This window comes from Festucalex cinctus, chromosome 13, assembly GCF_051991245.1.
Source record: "Festucalex cinctus isolate MCC-2025b chromosome 13, RoL_Fcin_1.0, whole genome shotgun sequence".
Lineage (NCBI taxonomy): Eukaryota > Metazoa > Chordata > Actinopteri > Syngnathiformes > Syngnathidae > Festucalex > Festucalex cinctus.
This window is the reverse complement of record NC_135423.1, coordinates 7396628-7420836: the sequence shown is the minus strand read 5'-3', so window position 1 is coordinate 7420836 and position 24209 is coordinate 7396628. Positions and strand designations below refer to the sequence as shown.

General features: G+C 41.1%; 1 protein-coding gene and 2 long non-coding RNA genes across 9 annotated transcripts in view; 2 read left to right on the top strand and 1 right to left on the bottom strand.

Annotated features, from left to right (window-relative positions):
* LOC144033251 (muscleblind-like protein 1) overlaps positions 1–24209 on the top strand; it is an 89206-nt gene that overhangs the window by 20645 nt on the left and 44352 nt on the right. For 5 of the 7 annotated variants that reach the window (XM_077541240.1, XM_077541238.1, XM_077541239.1 and 2 more), the window contains exon 2: positions 15671–16434. The exons of 1 other annotated variant lie outside the window; for it this stretch is intronic. In XM_077541240.1, coding sequence (XP_077397366.1) covers positions 16261–16434 — 174 coding nt within the window. In that variant the 5' untranslated portion in view covers positions 15671–16260. Of the gene's footprint in view, positions 1–15670; positions 16435–16496; positions 16585–24209 lie in introns of those variants that run through there. One more of the 7 variants, XM_077541242.1, reaches the window with a different exon arrangement.
* On the top strand, positions 11611–13941 carry LOC144033443 (uncharacterized). The gene is made up of 3 exons (XR_013287982.1): positions 11611–11962; positions 12332–12418; positions 12500–13941. It is a non-coding gene; the product is annotated as an uncharacterized LOC144033443 (long non-coding RNA).
* LOC144033442 (uncharacterized) lies at positions 13195–14551 on the bottom strand. Its single transcript, XR_013287981.1, has 3 exons — positions 14289–14551; positions 13616–13846; positions 13195–13338 (listed from the first exon to the last, which is right to left on the bottom strand). It is a non-coding gene; the product is annotated as an uncharacterized LOC144033442 (long non-coding RNA).

The following is a 24209-nucleotide window of genomic DNA, read 5'->3' as shown; positions in this document are numbered from 1 at the left end:
GCACACACTGGGTTTCGTTCGTTCAGATGGAGGAGGGAGTCTTCAAGAGAGTCAATGTTAATCATATGCACACATATTACTCATGTGCCCGAGTCTTGAATATCAATGCGGCGCTTGACCTTCCATTCATCTCTTCACTTGCGTCCTCTCCCCACGATGCAGATCTGCTGCCTCACGCTTAGCAGTCGGCGCTGGCGTGTGCGTGCGCGGAATTGGAATCAAGTCCGAGATTGGCGCGATGAGTGGAAATGACTTCATCCGACGTGAGGATGACGGGCGCCCAAAGGCAACACGGACGCGTCCAATCAAAAGCTGGCAGGGGGGAGGTGAGGGGGGCGTGGCCGAGCTGTTGCTCGACATGGATTCTCGCAGCCGGACTCATTCATTAATTAATACGGTCGTCCCCTTGGCGAGGTGCAGGGTGTCATTAATGTTGCAGGCATGCCCATCACTTTTTTTTTTTTTTTTGGCCCCAAGCATTTTCCCCTTTATTGTTTATTTAAAAATGCAGTGGACTTATTGACTCCAGGAGCGATCGCTTATTTGTTGCTGCAAGTCCAGCAAACATTATTATTCTCTGTCGTCTGATTTAATATATTCCTAATGAGGTAATTCTACGTAATTAATCACATTGCTTGCATCAAAGTGTGTGAACTTGGAAAGCTTGCCTCACAAATAGAAGCAGACTATTTTTTTTATTTTTTTTTCCAGGTTTGACATTTACCTTCTGATGCAGCCGGTTAGGAAAACTGCGAGGCTAATGCAGATGGCAAATCCACAGTAGGTTGTATACAATGTTAGTAACGGCATCGGTGTTTAACTCATTTACTCACAATAACGTATAAATATGTTTTTTTTTTAATGTTCTAAGTGTCCCAAAGACGTATTTATGTTTTTTTGTTTGTTTTTTTAATGCTCGAGAGCATACCGAAGGCTTTGATGCAGCCTCTCAACTGCAAAGAACAGTTGCAGAAATGGTAGTTATTACACAAATGGCCAGCAGGTGGCAGCAGAGCAAAGGAGATCAACCAGGGCCATGTAGAAAAAAGTTCACTTACAATTTTAAATAGATTTGTGAAAACTGATGAAACTTAGCTCTCTTCTAATGCTAATTGCTGCAAAACAGAAACAGATAGAAACATACTTTTTTTTCCTGATGAAAGAAGAGACTTTAATCTTTCTTTTGATAGGTTCCATGTTTTTATAGCAATAGAACACAATATTCTGTGGGCCTTGCAAAATCAGTCAAAATCCAGTAAAACAGCTGGGAGCGAACGGGATTGCTTCTGTGAAAATGGCTGGGAGTGAATGAGTTAAAAAAAAAAAAAAAAAAAAAAAAACGAGGGCGGAGACAGCTGGAAAGGCGATAAGCTCTCATTGGAAATGCTGACGGTGTTGCCACACCTCCGTTGAGGGACGCTGAAATGTTAATTGATCTTTTCCGTGGAAACAAGCAATCAGTGCTCAACACAAAGTTTGGGCTAACGGGGAATATATTTGGCCTGAAGCCATTACTGCCAATTAAAATCGTGGGCCTGATTGTGAGGCGAGTTAGGCAGACATTTTTACAAGTTAAATTGCGCGACAAGATTTGAAAGTTGTTGTTTTTTTTTTGCAATCAAAAATGTTGAACACTAATAAAACAGTGAACAATAATTCATTTTTTTTTGTGGACTGAGAATATTCCTTTTCAACAAATGATCAGCGCTTATTTCCAGATATAAGAGTCTGGAGTTCATAACTCGGTTTCAGGTTTGGCTTTTGCTTGTGAAGACACAAGATAGTTGTGTCATAAACATGAAAACGTGCAACGTAACTGAAAATAAAAGCGAAAATGACTGTATATTTAAAAACAAAAATGTTTCCAGCAAAGTAAATGTGTGTATGTTGACGGATAATATAACAATACATCAATCTATTCTTTATCCTCTGTGAAGAATGATTAATTTTACTGCAGCTTGCTGAGGTGTTATGACCAGCTCCGTATATCTATATCCGTATGTTTGTATTATACTGTCCTGAGATGGCCAAGGTGTGCATACCGGAAAAAGCAGCACAACTGCCATTGAAATGAAAAAAAAAATGGTGAAAACTGTTTATTTTTATTCTATTTAACTCATTCACTCCCAACCATTTTCACAGAAGCAATCCCGTTCGCTCCCGGCTGTTTTACTGAATTTTGACTGATTTTGCAAGGCCCACAGAATATTGTGTTCTATTGCTATAAAAACATGGAACCTATCAAAAGAAAGATTAAAGTCTCTTCTTTCATCAGGAAAAAAAAGTATGTTTCTATCTGTTTCCGTTTTGCAGCAATCAGCATTAGAAGAGAGCTAAGTTGAATCAGTTTTCACAAATCTATTTAAAATTGGAAGTAATTGAACTTTTTTCTACATGGCCCTGGTTGACCTCCTTTGCTCTGCTACCACCTGCTGGCCGTTTGTGAAATAACTACCATTTCTGCAACCGTTCTTTGCAGTTGAGAGGCTGCTTCAAAGCCTTCTGTATGCTCTAGCATAAAAAAACAACAAAAAAACGTATAAATACGTCTTTGGGACACTTAAAACAAAAAAAAACTTATTTACACGTTATTGGGAGTAAATGAGTTAATTGTATGATAACTGTATCTTTTAGTTTTACATAATGTGCAATGTTAGTGGGTTTCTTTTCTTGCTAAAAATAAAACTGATAAACAATTGGGAGATTGGACCAAAAAAATGGCATAGATAGATAGATAGATAAACATGCATGCTACTTTGTTGCACTTTTCTAGTTTCTCATCCCCAAAATGATTGCTAGCCGTGCCTGTAATGAGGTCCTAATAGATGTTACATCATACGGAGCCGAGCGCATTGATAGCACTGAGGACCTGACACCATTAGCCACTTTGTCCTTGCCTCCGATGCTCTTTCTCTTGTTGCAGCGGAGCCGGTGACCTTGCAGCACATTTCTGCGCCGCTGCGGCGCCAACAAGGGTGTTGTTCGGAGGAACCTGGCTTTGGAGGGACGGACGGGGTTTGTTGTTCTGGGGCGGTGACTATTAAAAGTCGAGACGTGACGCTCGGGGTGCAGCCGAGCAGAAGGCTGAGCAGATTTGCGGGAGGAAGGGAGAAAAAGAGGAGAACGGGTGGCAATGCGTAAGATTTGTAATGTGAAGGTACTATCGGACAGCTGATATAGTGCAAAAAGTACTTTTTTTTTTTTTTTTTTTTTTTTTTTTTTGTCATTTTAAGATGCTTGATGCTTGTTTTCCAATCTCAGAATTCCGGCCTGATGCCTCCGCTCATTTGAGCAGCTTCTTCTTAAAGGTACTGAAGTCTAAACTGAAGCTGAGAGGGGGTGTGGCTTTTTCTGTCACGGGTCCCAAACTATTGAATGACCTCCCGGGTACGTGTTCGACAAGCCCTGTCCATTTATAATACAAGCTCATGAAATTTTAATTTAAAAAACTTCCCCCAAATCTGGCAGCCACGGTCCCTTATTCTGATAAAATAGCAGAAAGTCACTGCTTAACTCATTCAATCCCAGCCATTTTCACAGAAACAATCCCGTTCGCTCCAGGCTGTTTTACAGGATTTTGACTGATTTTGCAAGGCCCACAGAATATTGTGTTCTATTGCTATAAAAGCATGGAATCTATCAAAAGAAAGATTAATGTCTCTTCTTTTATCAGGAAAAAAAAAGTATGTTTCTATCTGTTTCTGTTTTGCAGCAATTAGCATTAGAAGAGAGCTAAGTTTCATCAGTTTTCACAAATCTATTTAAAATTCCAAGTAATTTAGCTTTTTTTCTAGATGGCCCTGGTTGATCTCCTTTGCTCTGCTGCCACCTGCTGGCCGTTTGTGTAATAACTACCATTTCTGCAACCGTTCTTTGCAGTTGAGAGGCTGCATCAAAGCCTTATGTATGTCCTAGCATAAAAAACAAAACAAAAAAACGTATAAATACGTCTTTGGGACACTTAAAACATAAAAAAAAAAACGTATTTACACGTTATTGGGAGTAAATGAGTTAATTGTATGATAACTGTATCTTTTAGTTTTACATAATGTGCAATGTTAGTGGGGGGTTTTTTCTTGCTAAAAATAAAACTGAAAAACAATTGGGAGATTGGACCCAAAAAATGGCATCGATAGATAGATAGATAGATAGATAAACATGCATGCTACTTGGTTGCACTTTTCTAGTTTTTCATTCCCCAAAATGATTGCGAGCCGTGCCTGTAAAAAAAAAAAACGTATTTACACGTTATTGGGAGCAAATGAGTTAAAAATGTAGGATTGGAAGCAAGTGTTTATTTTAGACTAATTGCCATGACTCAGCATTCAGCAGGTAGCCATACTGGTTGTGTAAAAAATAAAATAAAAAAAAATGTTTTCATGGCTTAAATGGTGCGTCGTAGGACTGAATTGGACTCCCGAGTATTCATGACACGCATGTCTGACCTTGTTGTTTCCAACCTCATCTTTCACCAACTTGTAGCAATAACCACTTTTAGCCTCCCATCACTCCTCCTCTGGCCTCCTTCCATTTTGTGACACCACCACTGAGCTCCTTCCCCGCTCTCCCCTCCTTTGCTTCTCGCCGGTCCTATCAGTGTAAAGGTCATCCCAGGTCCAACATCCACAGCGTCGCCGTTTGTAATACGACGCGTCCGACGTCTGCTTTTTGCAGCGTCAGTCAGTCAGCAGGCCTTTAAGTGCTCAAATGACCCGATGACCACGACGCTTTTCGGCTTTGCTTCGCTGACGTTTCAATTGAATTTTCAGACTTAATAAATTGGTTTTGTTGTCCAATTGACGCAAACGCGTCACAGCCTGCGTAGTTTGTATTTTGCTCGTTTCTCTCCTGTCCTCTCCGTTCGCCTCCTCGTTGTTCCTCTCTCCGCATCCAGAAAGAATATTGCGTTTGATAATAATAATAAAAATAAATAAAATGCAGTAAAGACAGCTTTTCCTCGCCCTTAGCCGACACCACGTAAATAGCACACTTTATTTCCCCTTCACTTGGTTTTTAATCATCATTGCGAAGCGAAGGTTTATTATCATGAATCAAAAGTAATCACCCTTGTCTATATCGAGGCTTATTGCCACAAGCCTCCAAATAATCCCGTGGAGCCAAATGAGCAGTACCGTTATAGCAACCACATTAGCGCCGGATCCGATGGCTTTCCGTAAACAAGGTGCTACATTATTGAGCTTGTTGTTGATAGTGGTGAGAATCAGTTAGTGTAACTTATGTGACAATATTATCACACTAGTTTGGAAGTTTGCTATGTGTGATGTGGAAAATATTAACATTTTAAACTCTGAAAATCAAACAGCGTTAAATACTTTTACAATATACAGTGGTACCTCTACTTACAAAATTAGTTGGTTCCGGAAGAAAGTTCTTTAGTAGAAATTTTTGTAAGTAGAGACGCATTTTCCATGTAAATGCCCTAATCCGTTCCGAGCCTCCCAAAATTCAGACATAAATGTTTTATAAAGCATAAAAATGCATCAAAACATGTAACAAATACATGTTACAATTAGATTATTGCACAATAAATGAGAGTTGTGCGTAATGTAAAAAACAAAGAATAGAGTAAAGAATAAAAATGATGGTCATTTACCTTTTTAACTGCTGTCCTCATTGTTTTTTGCCCTCTTTGGTTCATGTTCTCTCTCTGAAGTGTTTTTTTTTCTGCCTGGTGTTTTGCAAAGACCTGATCCAAGGATGTTTTTTTTGTTTTTGTTTTTTTGTTTTTAAACAATGCTTCGTAAATGTCCAAGGCAAACATCATCTTAGTGAGCAAACACCCGACTGGTGAACACTTTTTCTGGCCGATTCTTTTAAACAAATTCTGAAACGTCATGGAAACTTCCGGTATGGCGAGGCATTTCCCCCCCCCCCCCCAAAAAAAAAAAGGCCCGTCTCGTCGTAATTAAAAACTTACTGTGCCTTCATCAATCACCAATTGTTTGAATTTTTGCACAAATTCGTTGGCCGTTAGTTCATACATTTACGAAAAACTATCGGAACACTTCATGGGCCGCGGGATGAATGATGAGGACGCTGTATCGACACCGATCTAGTATCTAGGCTCATAGATATCTATGGTAAAGGTTCCTCTTAGCCAATGGGATGCCAGAACGATGCACAAACACCGATCTAGTATTTACGCTCATAGGTACCTATGGTAGGAAATAGCCATAGCCGAAAGTATTTTGCGTTCGGTAATGTATTTTTACCTTCGTATCTAGAAATTTCTTTCGTAACAAGAGGCAATATTTTCCTGTTGAGGCGTTTCGTAACTCGAAAATTTCGTATGAAGAGACGTTCGTAAGTAGAGGTTCCACTGTATATATGCTCTGATCGAGAGCTTTTCAAAGGTGTATGTCCCGTCTCTCCGTGACGTTCCGTTCCAGAGATACGGGCGAAACCGGCTAATTTTACCCGGAATAGGAACCATCACAGGCGGGTACGTTTTTCAAAATCATCGGTCTCCTGGAGGTCTTTGGGCGGCCGTATCTCCCGATCTGTACGTCCTACCAGGGACATAATGGCATCCCCGGACTCGTCTCAACGACAGCTTTCCAACGATGTCGGTGCCATCGCTCCACGACATTGCGTTCCGGCATGGTGATTTAGCTTGTAGCCTCCTACGGAAACCCAGCGGTGCAACCCTGCGGGTCCCAGCGACGTAAAAAAGATGTATTTTGAAAAGAATAGAACCATCAAAATAACTCTCGGTCCAATCATCAACAATCATCGATACTGTTTATGATGTAGATTCGCATATTTGCTATTGATATTTTACCCCACCCCTAATTGACACTGCACTGTATGTGATATATCACAATATTGATATTGTGTCCCACCAATAATTGAGATTGCATAATGATACATTACGATGTGATATCTTACTTTCTCATTTTGGTCGGATGTATATGTATGTATTACCAATCCCGAGCTGTGACTGTGGGGTCAAAGGGTGTCAGCAGGTGGGGGGTTCGATACGTCCACGGCTCTTTCCCTTCGTCAACATAGTCTGGAGTTGATCCAAAGGTCTAATCATATCTGTTGCCTCTGGCTATGGGAAATGGCCGCATGCATTATTCACACCCACTGAGATGCTTATTGATGACAGCCTTATTTATTTATTTCCTCCTCAACACCGTTCCTCACAGTTTTAGCCTTGTTCCGTCACTGCCTCATTTATCCCCGCAACGGACTATAACTGCGGCTCGTTTTGTCACGGCTACTGATGGGAGTTGAGCAGCGGGATCGCCTGTTTGTCTAATTGCAATTTGGACGCTTCACGCTCACCTTCTATTCATGTGGTCATTGGAAGTTAATGCGAGGGGGTGATATTCCGTTTTATTCCCATGCAAAAAATGCCAGCATGGTGCCACAGCTCAATAGCTTAGACGGACTTTCTTCTTCTGAGGAGTCAAATGAAAGGCTTGGAAGACTTTGTTCAATGGTTTGGTGTTAAGGAACAGTGGCTATCTGCCCTCTGAATAGGATTTGAAAAAGAACTGTACTGCACCACACTGATTATATATACTTTGCCCATCTCTAAATACGGTCATCAGACACCCATGAGTATAATGTAAACACGTATTGTTATTCTGGAACCCTTTCCAAATTTAAGTTTATTTATTTATTTTTTTATTTTCTGCGATTGGTTAGCAACCAGTCCAGGGTGTCCCCCGCCTACTGCCCAGGGCCAGCTGAGATAGGCTCCAGCACCCCCCATGACCTTTGTGAGGAATAAGCGGTCAAGAAAATGGATGGATGGATGGATTTTTACTTATTTTTTTAACATATATGTTTAATAATTTTTAATGGGCAGCATGGCAGTGGTCTGGCAGTCTAACAGTCAATAATATGTTTCAAAATATTCAGTAAATAAAGCAAAGTATGCTTTATATATTTTTTTTATTCTAGGCAGAAGCACATCTTATAGACACCTCAAAACCTATTTAATTTATAGAGAAGTTGTATAATCACTTAAAGTTGCCCAAAAGCCCCCAAAAAGACATTAAGTACTTTAGAAGAACATTCCACTGTTTATCATTCTTTGTAATTCTTCATCCTTGGTGTACTTTAAGCAAAGCATGTTCACAAAAACACCTATGAGTTAGTTTCAATTTATGAAAATATACTATAGTATCTTGTGTTATTTTTTTTCCTTCTGCTACTTCTTTTGGAATCAAGTGTCACAAAAACAAAACAAAGCAAACGCAAAAAAAAGCATCATATCCCATTAACTCCCTCAAAATGTCAGTCAAAACTGAGCATTGTTGTTTTTTATTCTTACATTCGGTTGTGCGTTAATGTGCGATGCAGTTACACATCAACAGTGGCTCGTTTCAAGCCTGCGTTGACCCGGGGGAGCAATTTGGATAAGAGATGGCCTCCGTCCTCTGCTGACATTCTGCCCTATACAGAAACAGCGATCCCTTTGCTATGCACTCATCATGCTTCAATGTGTGCAGCTTTTTGTTGCATTTGACCTGTCCATATTTATTATTTGACAGTGCTGATGAAGAGAAGTCCAAATGCTTTTGACGAATGTCTCGAGCGCGTGATGATGATTGGAGATGATCGCCAGTTTTCTTGTGGTTGACTGAGAAGTTTCGTGCTGTCGCTGTTTTTGTATTGGAGGTTTTCTTACTTTTTGTTCCCGTTCCTGTTGGCTTCATAGAAATGTCCGCCAATTTCGAGCAGATTTTTATGAACACATTAACTCATTTGCTCCCAAAGATGTATTTATCCGTTTTTTTTTGTTTTGTTTTTTTATTTTTGGCTTTGATGCAGCCTCTGAACTGAAGAGAATGCTTGAAGCAATGGTAGTTATTACAAAACCGGCCAGCAGGTGGCAGCAGAGTATAAGAGATCAACCAGCGCATGTTGCAAAAAGCTCTTTTCCCCACTGTTTTAAACAGAGTTGCGAATAATGATGAAACAACTATATTCTAATTCTAATTGCTGCAAAACGGAAACAGAAGTATGCTTTTTTTTTTTTTCCTGGCTCTAATCTTTCTTTTGGTAGATTCCATGTTTTTATAGCAATAGAACACAGTAGTCTGTGGGCCTAGGAGTGAAGGGGGTTGCTTCAGTGAAAATGGCTGGGAGTGAATGAGTTAAAGTAATCGGGACTGAGCCCTGCCAAGACTAGCAATAGTAATTGATACTGCTTGCGATTAAATGTGTTGTAAATAGTTCATGGTGATAATTTATTGTATATTTGATTTTTCAGCGAAATTGTAGTTTCCAAGTGAACATTTTCATCACTGAATGCCACCTTGATACCCTGGAGATTTATTTCATTTCGGTCAAAAGAAGAGAAAAGAAGAGACTTATTGCAATTTTCTATATTTAATGGTCTGGTAATGGCAGCCGTCTTTGCAGTGCTCCCTCCTTAGTACAGATTCTGCCAGATGTAGTGGGTTATTCTAACCTCAAAACACACACTCGCACACGCACGCGCACACAGCTCAAAATACCAACTTTGGCCTGAAAAAGCCGTCCACCGCAAATGTGACTGGCCCAATCCGGATACAACCACATTATTATTGCTCATTTTTTCTTTTTCTTTTTTAACTCCGTTTATTTCTTGGCTATTCTTGGTTCAGGTTTCCTAAAAAGGGACACTGTTCCTGTATGCTGGAGAATCACTGAATGGGGATAGCGCTAGCCAGTCAGTCGCTAATGGCTAGCTTGGTAGCGCTATGGCTAATTGTGGTATTTATGTAATCTCATCTCAATTAATCTTTTGGAGTATGTGTCACATAAAAACCTAAAGAAAAGACTTCATGCTTAATACTTTCACAAATTATGTCCTGATTCTTAATTGGACAACTTTTTATTTTTTTGCTATTTTTCTGCACTTTAAAACAAAATGTTAGTGTGATGGGTTCCACATACAGTGATAATTTAGCCGAAAAATTTTCATCATATTTTTAGTCACGAGATTTTTTTTTTCCAGACAAAACTCAAAAGAAAACTAAAATAAAATCCATTCATTGACAATTTTGTCAATGACTACAATGAAAATGAAAACAACACAGTGGCGAAAATTCACACAATCCAATCAGAAGGAATGAAATGCGGGTGGGAGTAAAGAACCACTCAAAACTGCTCAGTGTTCACTGCACTTTTTTTTTCTTTTTTTTTTTTATGTTCAAACATGTTTACATTCATTGTGCAGCTGTAAGAATTAATCTCAAGCAATTATGTACTTTTTTTTTTTTTTTAGGTGAAAACCAAGTTATAAGACAGCATATCTTCAGTTCAACATGTTTCATTAAAACAATTAATAAAGAGAGTTGCTAAATGTGTCTTGCGTGTTATACTGTTACAAATAGGTGTGTTATAATTTTCTGGATAAAAGATGAAATGTATGCTGAAGGAAAACAGACTAATTTGTCAATTTAGTCGACTAAAATTGCTCTTTATTTTCGTCGACTAAAATTGGATTAAAACTAAAATACAATCAGATGACTAAATTATGACTCAAACTTTAGTTGTCAAAAGACTAAATTAAAATTTCTTGTCAAAATGAACACTGCTTCCATAATCCCACAGCTGCCAGTGAGTGAACCATTATGGACATGCGGTGCTTTTGTCATTATTTCCCCAGTAATTCAATTATTTTATCAGCGCTCAACTAATTATGATAAAACAAAATAAATTCCACCACTTGCCATTATGTTTTGAAGTGACATCTGTCATTAAATTCAGTAGAAGGCTGAAATGAATTTCAGAGTTCCGTAGAGGTCTGCCTATTTATAAACAAAACGGGAGAACAATAAGAAGTACTACATATGTTTTTTTGTTTGTTTGTTTTTGGGCGGGTGACTGGCTTTAAATAAAGTGCACCTAACAATAGTGTATTCACAAACACATCTGCTGTAGTGAGCGGGGGATGAAGAAGTGATGTAACAACATGTGGGCTGTTGGCATGAGGGTGCTTACTTTGCAGAGAAGACTTTTTTTTTTTCTTTTTTTTTTTTCGTGCCAGTGAGGAGGTCAAAATGTGTTTGTCATAGGCCGAGCTAATGAGGACACGGAAGAGAGTATCATCACTTTACTGTCTTCGAACTCCCTTGTGATGAGAATGCTCAGGTTGCCCTCATCTGTCTTCTCGGTGGCCGACTGCCAGCGTTGATATTACATCGATCTTCATTACAGGATTGGGAAGATTGACAGCGCATGTTGATACTCTTTACTGGTGTGATTCAGAAGGATAACCTAGTGGTTAGCATGCTTGTCTCACAGCATGGATGGATAAATTCAGAACGTACACGCTGATCTTAAAATGAAAATACTAGTAGAGAAACTCGTGTTTGTTTTCGTACATTTGTTTTTTTTTTTAGTTAATATCAGCTACAGTGTGTTGTAAATTTTCCAATGTCCTTAAATGTGCAAAGACAAGGGCTAAAAAGCTGACAGGCTGTAGAGAAATTTTGGTGCAGCGGCAAAGATGGGAAGTAGGCGGGGTTACACCCTGAACTGGTTGCCAGCCAATCACAGTCCTACTGAATTTTAAAGTAATAGGTCGCTTGCACATCGTAATGCATCATGGGAGTTTTTCCTTCGGGCGCCATATTGGGTGTCCGCCGGTTCACAAGGTACACTCGCGAGTTACACGGTAGAGCTTATCAACCTGATGTAATTTTCGCAGTATTTTCACGATTTACCGGAAGATCAAAAACAACGATACAGGCAGAAGGTGTCTCTGTGTGGCGGGATTGATCCTAATTACGTCCTGACCAAGGGTGATTTTTTTTTTGACGGAGAAAGCTTGCTGGCCAAATGTGACATCTCTGGACATCTTTCCCTACCTCGTGTTGACAACATGCTCCATAACACGCCAACAAATCCCTGGAGGCTTACAATTATTTTGTAAGCGGGTGGATACAGAGTGTAAACTTTAACATCGCATCAGAAGAAACGGTTGCTGTTGCACGTAAGTAAACCACATGGTGTTGGTAATTCTGCACACAAAAATGTTGATTTGTTCTCAGGCTTCCTGTTATCATTGTGTTTACATGCACAGCTGGGTTTACCTGATGAGGTTTTTCTAACAATTTTATAACAGGCAAATATGGCAGAGCGTATAAGAATAAAAAGTAACTATGCACAGCCTCCCCGTGGCTTAATTAAATTTAATGCTACCCTTTCACTAGTTACATGTTACTTAATCAACTTATTCTAAATGGTTAAGGTTAACCACTCTCAGAGGACGTATTTTTAGTTTCAGTTTCCAGTACAATAAAACGTGTTCATGGTAACTACTGAGCATACTGACAGCTTTTCTTATGATCTCACGGTTAAGGAGGCTGTCACAACACCCAATTTCTGTCTGGTGCCGGATGGCAACAATTCCCATCACTTGTCACGACAACACCAATATTATTACCAGGTATGTATGGCTTTACTTTTTGTAGTTTCTTATTTAATTCTATGTTTCATATTTTCATTACAATGTTTGTAATATTTTCAGATTCAGGCACAGATGAGTTTAACTGGACGGGACTTCTGCGACTTTGTGGTGTGGACAAAGTGTGATTGAGCGAGTCCACCCAGATCGCTCGTTTTGGCCAGCTGGAAAAGCCAGAGTTTTTTTTCCCCAAAATCCCCTCCTTACCTGAACTGCTCGGGAGAGCATTTACTAGATCAGCAGTGGACTTCCAGTGTTCCTGCTCAGCCGCTGTCACCTACCACTTGCTCATGTACTTCAAAGATGCGGAATAAAGTAGTTTTTTGTGCTGCAGCAGATTGTAAAATCAAATGATATCACTTGAAGTGTGCCAATCTAGACTGCCAAAAGGACAGTGGTTTTGTGACAAGTGTGAAACAAGGATTATTGGGAAAACTGTAACACAGTACTGGTACTTGTCTTACATTAAACAAATTTAAAAGAGAGCAACTTTTTCCTCTGTACATAGCATAATGAAAGTCATTGCGTACCCCATCAACATTACATCATACCGTCATCTCAGGATGGTAGGCACCTGTGCTAAAATAAACTACATTAATTAACAGTTCAATTTTTAACCCTGAAATTACTACATCTAATCATTATTCACTTCATTTTTTGTGCTTTTAGAAATAATAGAGATTTATGCCATTACTTTAAGAGGGACCATATTGCACATTGAGTCAAATCCTGTCATTTGTATTATGTATAGCTTTGTAAACAAACCCAACAATAGAATTTGTATAAACGCTGCCTTTATTAGCGCCAAACAAACAGTCGCATGTTGTCCTCCTCCAATGCTTTGATGCTCGCCTTCGTTTCCATCATGTCATTGGCAATCAAGTCGGTGTGGCATGAGATCCCTAAAGAAAAAAATAAATAAATAAAAAAAATCACAAAAAAATACGGTACCAGTAATAGGTTTAATATAGTAAAGTAGTATAGTTTTTTTGTCAGTGTAAAAGAAATGTACACATTTTGTTGCATTTTTTAATGTATGAACATTGCTACAGGCAAATACTTATTTCTATAAACACTTCCAAATGTCTCTAAAATATAAGGTGCGTGTACACACACAAACAAACACATACATTCACTCATGCATACAATATATCATGTAATGAATTCTGAGTGGCATACCAGAGTCAATGATGTCAGCAGTACTTGAGGGTACAGGTTACTGGAGCCATCTGGCTGCATAACTGCAACAATCTCTGCCACTTCGAGTCGTCTTTTCTTTGCTTGTCTCTCCTGTGCACGTTCATATCTTGGCACCGACTGGGCTGAGACATAGATGTTGTAACTTGGGACCCAACTTTAATGTTGGAGCCCAGTCGGGATGATTGGACAGAAAAACGGGCGCAGGGCGACCTGTTAAAATAAACAAATATATAAACAAATAAAATATGGAAAGACTGGTTATTTTACTGCAGTAGGGTGGCCGTGAATAAGTTCTTTAGCATGATGTGTAGGCTACCGGGGGGTCTGTTTTCTTGCATCACCCCCGGGGGTCTGTTTTCTTGCATCAGCCCCTTCTGTCTCTTTTTTTTCCAAGTTTACATTTTGCCACCAAAAAAACATGCTATCGGCATTAAAAGCCCAAGACTAATCAATCCAATTTCAGCAGTAAACACTTTGCACTGGCACTACTTGGGTGAAAATGTTCGATGTTAGCTTTCGGCTAACGTCCGCTAGCCAGCTTGTACTACCGAACTTGCTTGCTCATGAATCCAAAACATAAGCAACTTGCCCATATATGGGCGGTCGAAACGTTATTAATCCTCATGCATTAAATAAAGGTAAACAAGCTTACCGCTCACAAAGTGATCGCTGCACACACGAGCCCAAAGTAACGACTTCCCTCCGGAGTCCGCACTCCTGTCTCCAGGCCCTGGTTCCTAATTATTTTCGGAATTCGGAAAAAAAGACCGACCATTTTCCCCCTTGGCTTTGTTCGAACAGCCAACGATGCAGCAACAATGTACCATTTTAAACGCAGACAACAAACGTGATAGATACGTGTTTAGACCGAATCGCTACGTAAATGGAGGCCACCCAGCATGGCGACTACGAGAAATCCGAGGCGGAAGTGACGACATGTGCAAGCGACCTATAATTTGAATAATCGGTCACTTTACCCCTAGCCGCTAATTTAGGGGTTGTGTATGATGTAAAAATTTGAAAATTTCATCCAGAGATTTCTGACCTCTATCTCGAAAAAATGCATTACAACCATGCTCGACTGCCTCAAAGCAAATCAAATCATTCCACTTTGAAATATATCGAGATATGCATCAAATTGTCTTTTAATGGAGAGATATGTCTCAGAAGGAAATGGCACTTTAACAGTACTCACACGTTCATTCAAATGTATGTAAAATGACCATTAAAAAAACCTCATTGCATCATACCCTCTCAAACTGAGCCGTACCATATCGAATCGAATCGTAATCCTGCTGAGTCAAACAGAATAGTTCCGTTTTTAAATCGAACCATCCTTGGATCGTTTCGCAGCCCATGTATCAAAAACCAGTGTTGTTCCGATACCGTTTTTTTGGCCCCCGATACGATACCGAGCTTTGCAGTATCGGCCGATACCATACCGATACTTACGTTTTTTTGGGGGGTTTTTTACCCAACATGAAAAAGCTGTCCTGCCATTGGTTCAGAGCATTCAACGGCCAATAGGATATCTTAGATCGGCATACAGTGAACATATCACATATCAGTGAATGTCGTGCACGAGCAAGACACAAAATGCTGCATCCAAATTCCTATATTAGCGTTGGATTTAATGGTATCTGCATGTTACTTGTGAGTACTCACCAATACCGATACCACTGTTTTAATGCAGTATCGGCGCCTCTGCCGATACCAGTATCGGTATCGGCACAACACTATCAAAAACCATTGGATTGTCTTTTGTGGAGAGATGCACACCAGTAGCACGTACTTGTTTATTTTTGTTAGGTTGGTTTCCAGGTATTTCCTGGAAGTGTTTTTCATTTAAATATTCACTCTAATTATGAGCTCATAACTGTGTTTGCGTAGGTTCGTAATAAATTCAGGATATGTCGCTGCCGTAGGAAAAGAAATCTGTTTGATAACCATGGAGAAAGGGGAAAAAAATGGCTTTAGAGCAACTGACTATTTCTGTGTGTTGCCCCACTGACACGCTTCCCTCCTTCTCCACAGAGAGAAGTGCCTTCTTACTCTCCCGCCCGTGGCTCTTGGACTCCGCTGAACCCTGCCACAGCCATCAGCGCTGCCTCGCTGGGCCGCCGACGCCATCCACTGCGCCACTGATTCGCTCGAGTCGGGCCCCGCCCTCCCCACTTGCTTCCCTCCTGTGCAGATAAAGCCTGATGCTGAGAAGGAACAGATCCAATCAGCTGCCGTGAGCGGGAAGAAGATCGGTGCTCTTGTCGTCTTCTCCACCACACCCCCGCTTCTTCCCATCATGGGCCGACGCGATCAATAATGTTTTAGCATCCTCTCGTCCGACAGTCGAGCCGAGGAGCGAGCCGATATCTGACCGCTAAAGGCTTCTTATTTGAGGCAAGCAGGCCCCGAGGATGGGCCACAGGTGGTAGAAGCCCCCAGAGGCCTCCCCTTGGCTCAAATCCCGACCGAGACCTTTCGAGCCCACCTTCTCCCATGTCATTGACTTCTTCATCCTCATTAGCAACACACAGGCGTGCTCATAATCCCATTTGCTGGATATACATCGTTCTTCGTCAGCCATCCTCGGCTGCTTCTGCGACTGCTGTCACTCCTGCTCCAAAATGGCGGTGAACGTGACGCCGATCCGGGACACGAAGTGGCTGACTTTGGAGGTGTGTCGGGAGTTCCAGAGGGGGACGTGCTCGAGGCCGGACAACGAGTGCAAGTTCGCCCACCCGGCCAAGAGCTGCCAAGTGGAAAATGGCCGAGTCATCGCCTGTTTTGACTCGCTCAAGGTGAGCGTGAGAAACAACTCATCACTGCGCCATTCATCACTGCCCTCTTTGCCGTTTTTTTTTTGTTTTTGTTTTTTACAGCTCCCAATAGAGACGACAGTTGTCTGTGGTTGTTTTATTCGCGTTGGACTCAGTCACGCCGACGCCTTGGTGATTCATAACTCTGTGATACTTTGGGACTTTATCTGTTGGTTTGTTGCAAGTTGGACATGAATGTGTCGTCCACTTGACAGTTCAATCCGCACAATCTAATGAGATCCAACACAAGAGTTGTATCCACAGTTCTGCCTTTATAACGACAAAAACAGACATCCTCCAAGTCACAACCACGTGAAATTGAATCAACCTCAAATTTAGGAAAACACATACCGATAATTGGGTTGAATTTGAGCAACTAGGAGTTCAACATATTGTTTAGGACACTTAGACATGGTCACAATGGGCAGGAATCGAACCCACAACGCTGGGTTGGGAGACAACTAGTGTTGTTTCGATACCGTTTTTTGGCCCCCGATACCGATTCCCAGCTTTGCAGTATCGGCCGATACCATACCGATAGCTAAGGTGTTTTTTTTCTCAACATGAAAAAGCTGACCTGCCATTGGTTCAGAGCATTCAAGGGCCAATGGGATATCTTAGATCGGCATGCAGTGAACATGTCACATATCAGTGAATATCGTGCACGAGCAAGAAACAAGATGCTGCATCCAAAATCCTATATTAGTGTTGGAATTAATAGTATCGGTATGTTACTTGTGAGTACTGACTGATACCGATACCACTGTTTTAATGCAGCTCTGCCGATACCAGTATCGATATCGGAACAACACTAGAGACAACCACTCTACCACTGAGCCATGCCGCCCCGTGTGACTTGTACAATAGCCAGCCAGGAAGCTTGTTCAAGTTTGCACTGTTGCCGGATTTTGCTGTGTGTTACAAGTCACCAGGATATAAAAATGGCAAGGAGAAGAGTTTGCAACAACGCCATTACCAGATACGCTAACAGTTAGCCGAGCTTCTGTTATTTCTTCGTCTTTGTATTTTCTGGCAATTTGGATGCCCTGTTGCACAATGCTGCCTCTCACAGGTCAGTTTTGCTACTTCAACAGATCTGTTTTGGGATAGGAGACTCTGATATTGTTGGTCATGTTGAGGAAATCACACACTAAAGATCAGTAAGAACATACATGCCAATTTGTTCCTTGTCAGTTGTGGGGTTCTCTCACATTAAAAAAAAAAAAAGGGTATGTGCATACCCCGCTTTTACCATTTACAAGCCCAGACGTTCACATGTAATTGCAGCAGAATCAACAATGACATGCACTTTACAGAAAAAACTGTCAACCTAGAAACACGGCGAGTAGTTTTCCAGGGTACCTCTTACTGAAACAGATATGGCGTTTCCTTCCTATAATAGGATTATGTGTTATTACATATGGCTGCAGTCGGCCCCTTTGGCTACTATCCTGACTCATGCTGAAGACTGTTTCCGATGGAACCTCAAGATTCTTCGTGTCGATGGCATTTTGTGACGTGAGAACGTCAGGTTGGAAAGTTCTGCTCCTGTTTCTGAGAACGGACTTTCTTGCTGTTGGAGATGTGTACCATGTGCCTCCACTCGAACACATGCTGTCTCTCAATCATTGTGTACTTTATCCACTAAAAACAAACAAGCACCTCCACCCAAGCGTCCTTGTTTATACGTCCATCTCACCTCCGTTCGTGGACGCAGTTGTTGACATACAAACAGTCTGCCGTGAATCAAAGTCTTATGAATGTTGTCAACAAATTCTTGTCTATAAATGTCATCCGATTGTCCGGCAATCAGCCGAAAAGTTAGAAAGATGGCATCCAGCTTACCAAGATAAGGGTCATAGAAAATGGACACCATAAAAAATGTTGTGGTCAGTAAGTGCAAATAGGACGGTGTTTTTGTTTGTGTGTTCCTATGCAATTGGATATGAAGGCGGTCACCATATCAACATCTGTGAATGCGATTGAGAGATTCCTTCATTGGCAGACAAGCGAAACAGCGGGGTCTCTGGGCGGGACTTTGCTGGAGGTTTCTGTCACAGCCAGCTGGGAGTTTGCGAGAGGCGGAGGAGGAGGAGGAGGAGGAGAATGGGGGCAAGCGCACACGGTGTCGTTTATGCTCAGAATTATATGTAAGAGTGTGTGTTTCGTTTTGAGGTCACACGGCATAGTGGGGTGTTCTCGGAAAGCTCCGCAATTGACTCTATTTTTTGCCCTGGCACTGAGACAACACACTCCCACTGTGCAGCTCCACTTTCTCACTCAACCTAAGATGAGGGGAAGGAAAATACAGCAGGAGGGATAGACATCAACACTCAATGAATGAGGTGGACAGGTTGTGTACATGGACTTTCATGTAAAGCAGTGGGAGAGGGACCTTTTTCCCTTTGGGAGTCATTGCGGTTTGAATAAAGTCCTCAGAGGGTCGTACAAAATTTCTCAAAGAGAATACGATGAGTTAATATTGTTTAGTAAATGACTCTTGTGTGATTAAGGGATATATAAATAAACATGACTTAATTGTGAGCAAATATTCATAATATTCTATTATATGACTATTTGCGGGTTACAGGACAAGTTTTCGGGGCAGGCAGTACAGTAAACTAGTGGGTTGATGGTTCGCCCCAAAGTTCAGAATTTCAAAGTTCAAAGTTTGGAATTTAAAATTTGAACTGAAACTAAAGACTCTAAAATGTGAGCGTGAGTCCCGTACGATTGACGCGTGGCTAGACTATGGTGTACGCGCCTCTTGCCCAAAATCAACCGGTATAAGCTCAACTCAACTTTATTTATAAAGCACTTTATTGCACAAAAAATGAAACTCAATGCTAGTTATTTTGGATTTTGTCAATTTCCAGCGACAACTCACGAATGAATACCCGATCGCCACCAAATCTGAACCAGCTAAAGATGGGCAACACTTCGATAGCTGCAGACCTTATTGAAATCATGTTTTATATTACTAAATCCCCTTTGACATACTCCAAAACTCACTAGAGTTGTCAAGGCTACTTTTTTTTATGGTGGTTGGCAAATAGTTTTTGTGGAGGTCTTAGACCTAGTTACAAGCAGAAGTTTCAAATCCAACTTGAACTCCATCACTTCCGTCAACATGATCAGGCAACAGGGATTTTGGGTGCTGGTCCGAGCTCTAATTTTAATATATATAGTATAAGTTAGTGTTGTTCCGATACCGTTTTTTGGCCCCCGATACCGATACTGATACCCAGCTTTGCAGTATCGGCCGATACCAATACCATACCGATACTTAAGTTTTTTTTCCCTCAACATGAAAAAGCTGTCCTGCTATTGGTTCAGAGCATTCAAGGGCCAATAGGATATCTTAGCTCGGCATGCAGTGAACATGTCACATACCAGTGAATGTCGTGCACCAGCAAGACGCAAGATGCTGCATCCAAAATCCTATATTAAAGTTGGAATTAATGGTATCGGCATGTTACTTGTGAGTAACTCACCGATACCGATACCACTGTTTTAATGCAGTATCGGCACCTCTGCCGATACCACTATCGGTATCGGAACAACACTAGTATAAGTCGAACTTGAGTATAACAGCCAAACTGAAAAAAAAAAAGTGTAAAATATAGACCGAAGTACTAAGAATTAGCAATTGCCACCAGTGCATTCAGGTGACACAAAATCATGCGATAATCATGACAGGATCACAACGCAAATAAATCATGAAGATCCCACAGTATGCTGGGAAATGAATGGGTGCTTGCCATTTTGTATTGTTTTCCACAGATTTTGCCCATTTCCAGTGTTTGTGTGTGACCAAACTCCTCTAAGGAAATTCACCCGAATCTCAACTGAGATTACGTACAAGAAAAACTGATGGCACATCAATGCCAAGATTGCGACTTTTCATCATAGGGTGTAGGCCAAGCAGTGGTAAAGTTTGATGACTTGCCACCAGACATGAAACTCTCATAACATGGCTCCTCAAGCTCCAATCTAAAAAAGCACCGTGTATGAAGCTGCTCCAGTCCTGAGGAGATCCATATGTCATATACCAAATTATATCAAAATTCAGTTCTGTGACTGGCTAGTCTTCGTTTCCTAGGGTTATATCTGAAGCTTGTACAACGGGACATTATGTAAACATGAAAAAAATTATCAAATGGACGTTAGAACTGTAACCATTGGAGACAGGGCAAAGGGTTAAGCGAGGAGGTGACGCATCCCGCCCTGTGACATCATCGCTTTATCCCGGCGTGCACACAAGTGCTTTAGTACCGTGCGGCTCATGTGGGCACAATGCATCGGAATTCCAGCGTTCTATTTAGCAGTGAGCACCGTGTAATTTGGCTCCTATCTGATTGGCAAGCCGCGTAACCGGAGAGCCGAGCTGGAAGTCCGTCAAGCCGACCGTTAGCTTACCTTGGCTTTAAAACTGAGCCTGTTTCTGCTTCAGCTGGCCTCTGTATTACTATCATTATTTTTATAAATGGGGCCTGCCTGGTTGCTGGGATGCCTGTGCAGGGTTCGGTAGGTACAGGTAAGACAGGAATGGACAAATGGAGGCTGCCGGGGCCTGCTTAGACCATGAAAACAGACCCAGCTCTCCGTGCCAGGGCATTCCACAGCATGCCTCCCTGACAGTTTGATATATCTGCTTTATCTGCTCATGGACCCGTAGCACACATCCAGGCGTGGAGGTGGGCTTCAAGGATGATGTACAGTTTTAGACCCAATGTACTTTAATTTAGAAAGAAGCTTTGTCCACTGATAACAAATGCGTAAATACACGCCGGTGAGCTAGACCCTATCCCAGTGGACTTTGGGTGGAAGGCAGTGTGTACACATATGCCATCGGCACTCATATTCACATTAATGGATGAATTTAGACTCTTTCTGCATGTTTATGGAATGGGAAATGATGGGAATGGCCCTGGTTGGCTGGCAACCAGTTCGGGACGTACCCCACCTACTGCCCGTGGCCATCTGGGATAGGGCCCAGCACCCCCGTGACTCTTGTGAGGAAAAGTAGCGAAGAAAATGGATGGATAGATGGAAATGACAGGAATCAAAGTTCTTTGTTCACAAAAACATGCTCCATTAGTAGCGCTGAATGAGTGTGATTTGTATTTTTATTTTTTATTTTATTTATTTATTTTTTTTGTATTTTTTTTATTTGTATTTATTTATTTATTTATTTATTTTTATTTATTTTTATTTTTATTTTTTTTAAAAAAAAAATTCTATCGTGTTTAACTGTTTTCTTTTAGTGTTTAAATGTTTTTATTTGGTAGTTATTAAATTTTTAGCTCCAGTGTTTTCTCATGGGGGAGCCTCCACAGTGAGAGGGATGCTTGGTCTTCATCCATCTCACTGTGGATGAACTCCTCCTTGGTGCCTTTCCTTACAGGGTACTTCTGTGCCCCGCCATGTTGTGGTTTTCATGTGTTTGTTGGGTTTTGGGTGTGTCTGTGGGTACGATCATGGGGGGGGTTCTTTCTTTTATTTTATTGTATTATGGATGTCCAGCACTTTGAGTTGCATTTTTTAAATGTATGAAAGGTGCTATATAAATAAAGTTGATCGATTGAACTGAGGGGGCGAACGTTAGCAACGCTAGCAAATGCTGATTTCTCGTCAGTTTGTCACAGTTCGTTGAAGTTTGCAATGTTCGCTTAACGTTCGCTGGACATTCACCAACAGTTTTACTAGCGTTTTGTTTTGTACATAAAAGTATAGGTGAACATCTGGCAAACTTTTGGTAAACCTTGAACGAACCATGACAAGAACGCAGCATTCACTACCTTCGCAAACACTGGGTTTGTCTTCTCTTACCATTTTCAGGGTCTTTTGTTACTTGCTCAAATGAAGTTTAGTGAGAAGAACAAACTTAAAGGTAACACTGCACAATGTAGAGGTCAGACGTTTAATGCGGGGACTTCACCCACTAGTAGCGTGTTGTGTAACACTTCCTGCAGATGCTTGAAAATGCTGTGAGGACAGGATCCTTCATCGACACGTTCAAAACTCTCAGCCGCGTTTGAGCGCTTGAGTAGATGCTGCACATGGGATAAGACCTCTTTGAAATGGAGACGTATTCTAGCTCCTTTAATCTGCTCTCCTTCTTCATTCTCCTCTCATCTGCTTCTGTTAATCTGTCAGCCGCGTCCTCAACGTTACTTTACTCCATATAATTTTTTTATTTTGATATATTTTTGTACTTGATCCAAACATCAGGGAACGGACAATTCGGCCTCAAGGGGTACTTCCATGTCAGAGGAAAAACCCTGTTGGTTTTTAAAGGATGGTTGTGATGGCTTAGGTCAAATGGGTGCAAACTTTTTCTTCTTTAACCAGCTAACAACCTTTCAAGGCTTATTTGTCTATGTCAAAGAGAGAAGGAGCCCATTAAGTTTTAATGAGATCGAGATGGACTCTGGAGCTGAAGTCGTTCTCCCACAGTCATTGGCTTTGGATATGCACGCTATTACACAGTTGCTTTGGTAAATCTATTTCGTGTTGCGTTGTTGTCCCTTTATTCAGTTACTCTTTACGTTTCGTCGGGCACTTTTGCAGATGGCTGCGGTTCATGTGGAGGTCCATTGAGTTTGCAAAGTCAGTATTGTGGATGTTCCTGCAGATCTTGTCAAGTAGCTTTAGCAGTAAGAGTTTGGTGCAATTTTAGCTAAACTAATGCCACATATCTGCTGTTATTTAGCAGGTTTCTTCTTCTAAGCTAACTTCCATCCATCCATCCATTTTCTTGACCGCTTATTCCTCACAAGGGTCACGGGGGGTGCTGGAGCCTATCACAGCTGGCTTTGGGCAGTAGGCGGAGTTACACCCTGGACTGGTTGCCAGCCAATCACAAGGCACTCTAAGCTATTGGCTTAGCTTAGTTTTGTGTCTAATAACGACATGTTCAGATATTTTTGTTTGGAGATTCATTTTCACATAAATCTCTGCACTTCTGACCTCTAACTGGAGTAGCTCTTGCTGGTAAAGGGGTTCCAGTAACGTATGGATGAAGTTCACCAGTTGGGTGCTTTACATAAACGAATAGCCGTCATCTTGCCGTTGCGGAGGTTGCCTTTATGTGTCTGGTTCAAATTCTCGTCATCCATGTCATGTGATCAGGTTGATTGGAAGGCAATTTGCGTGTCTGGGGAGTGGCGGTTTGCGTAACGTTCATCTTATTGAAGACAAAAGCTTGTCGAAAACTTGTCAAGTGGGCACTTTTAGGCATTCTGTCGATCCTTCACGAGTGTCACAGTTAATTCCAATCAATTTTACAGCACCATTTTTGGCATCTTTAAAATGGCGGTTTTGCAATATAATGCTCACAAATGCAGTGATACACCTGTGTGTTTTATATAGCATGCTTTTTGATGACATGCACACTTCCTCCATTTTTACAGTCTTCACGTTGACCAACTGTGTCCCAATTCAGGGGCTAAAACCCTCAGAAACCTCTTCAAAAGCGATCCTTACCAAAAGCCTTTTTTATTTCCTAGTTGTGCTCTCACTAGGGATGTCACGATAAGGGCAATATCGTGATATCGCGATATTAAAACTGCCACAATATCGTCGTCGTCATGTTCACAATATTTAAAAGGAACACATTTGTTCAAAAAGTCAGGTTGATTTCCATTTGTGCAGTTCTAGCACCCCCTAGTGGCTAGTTTATACGTGCTATTTAATTTTCATTAGGGATGTTTTGGCCTTCTTTGTTTAAAATCTATGCAAATTGTCAGATAAAG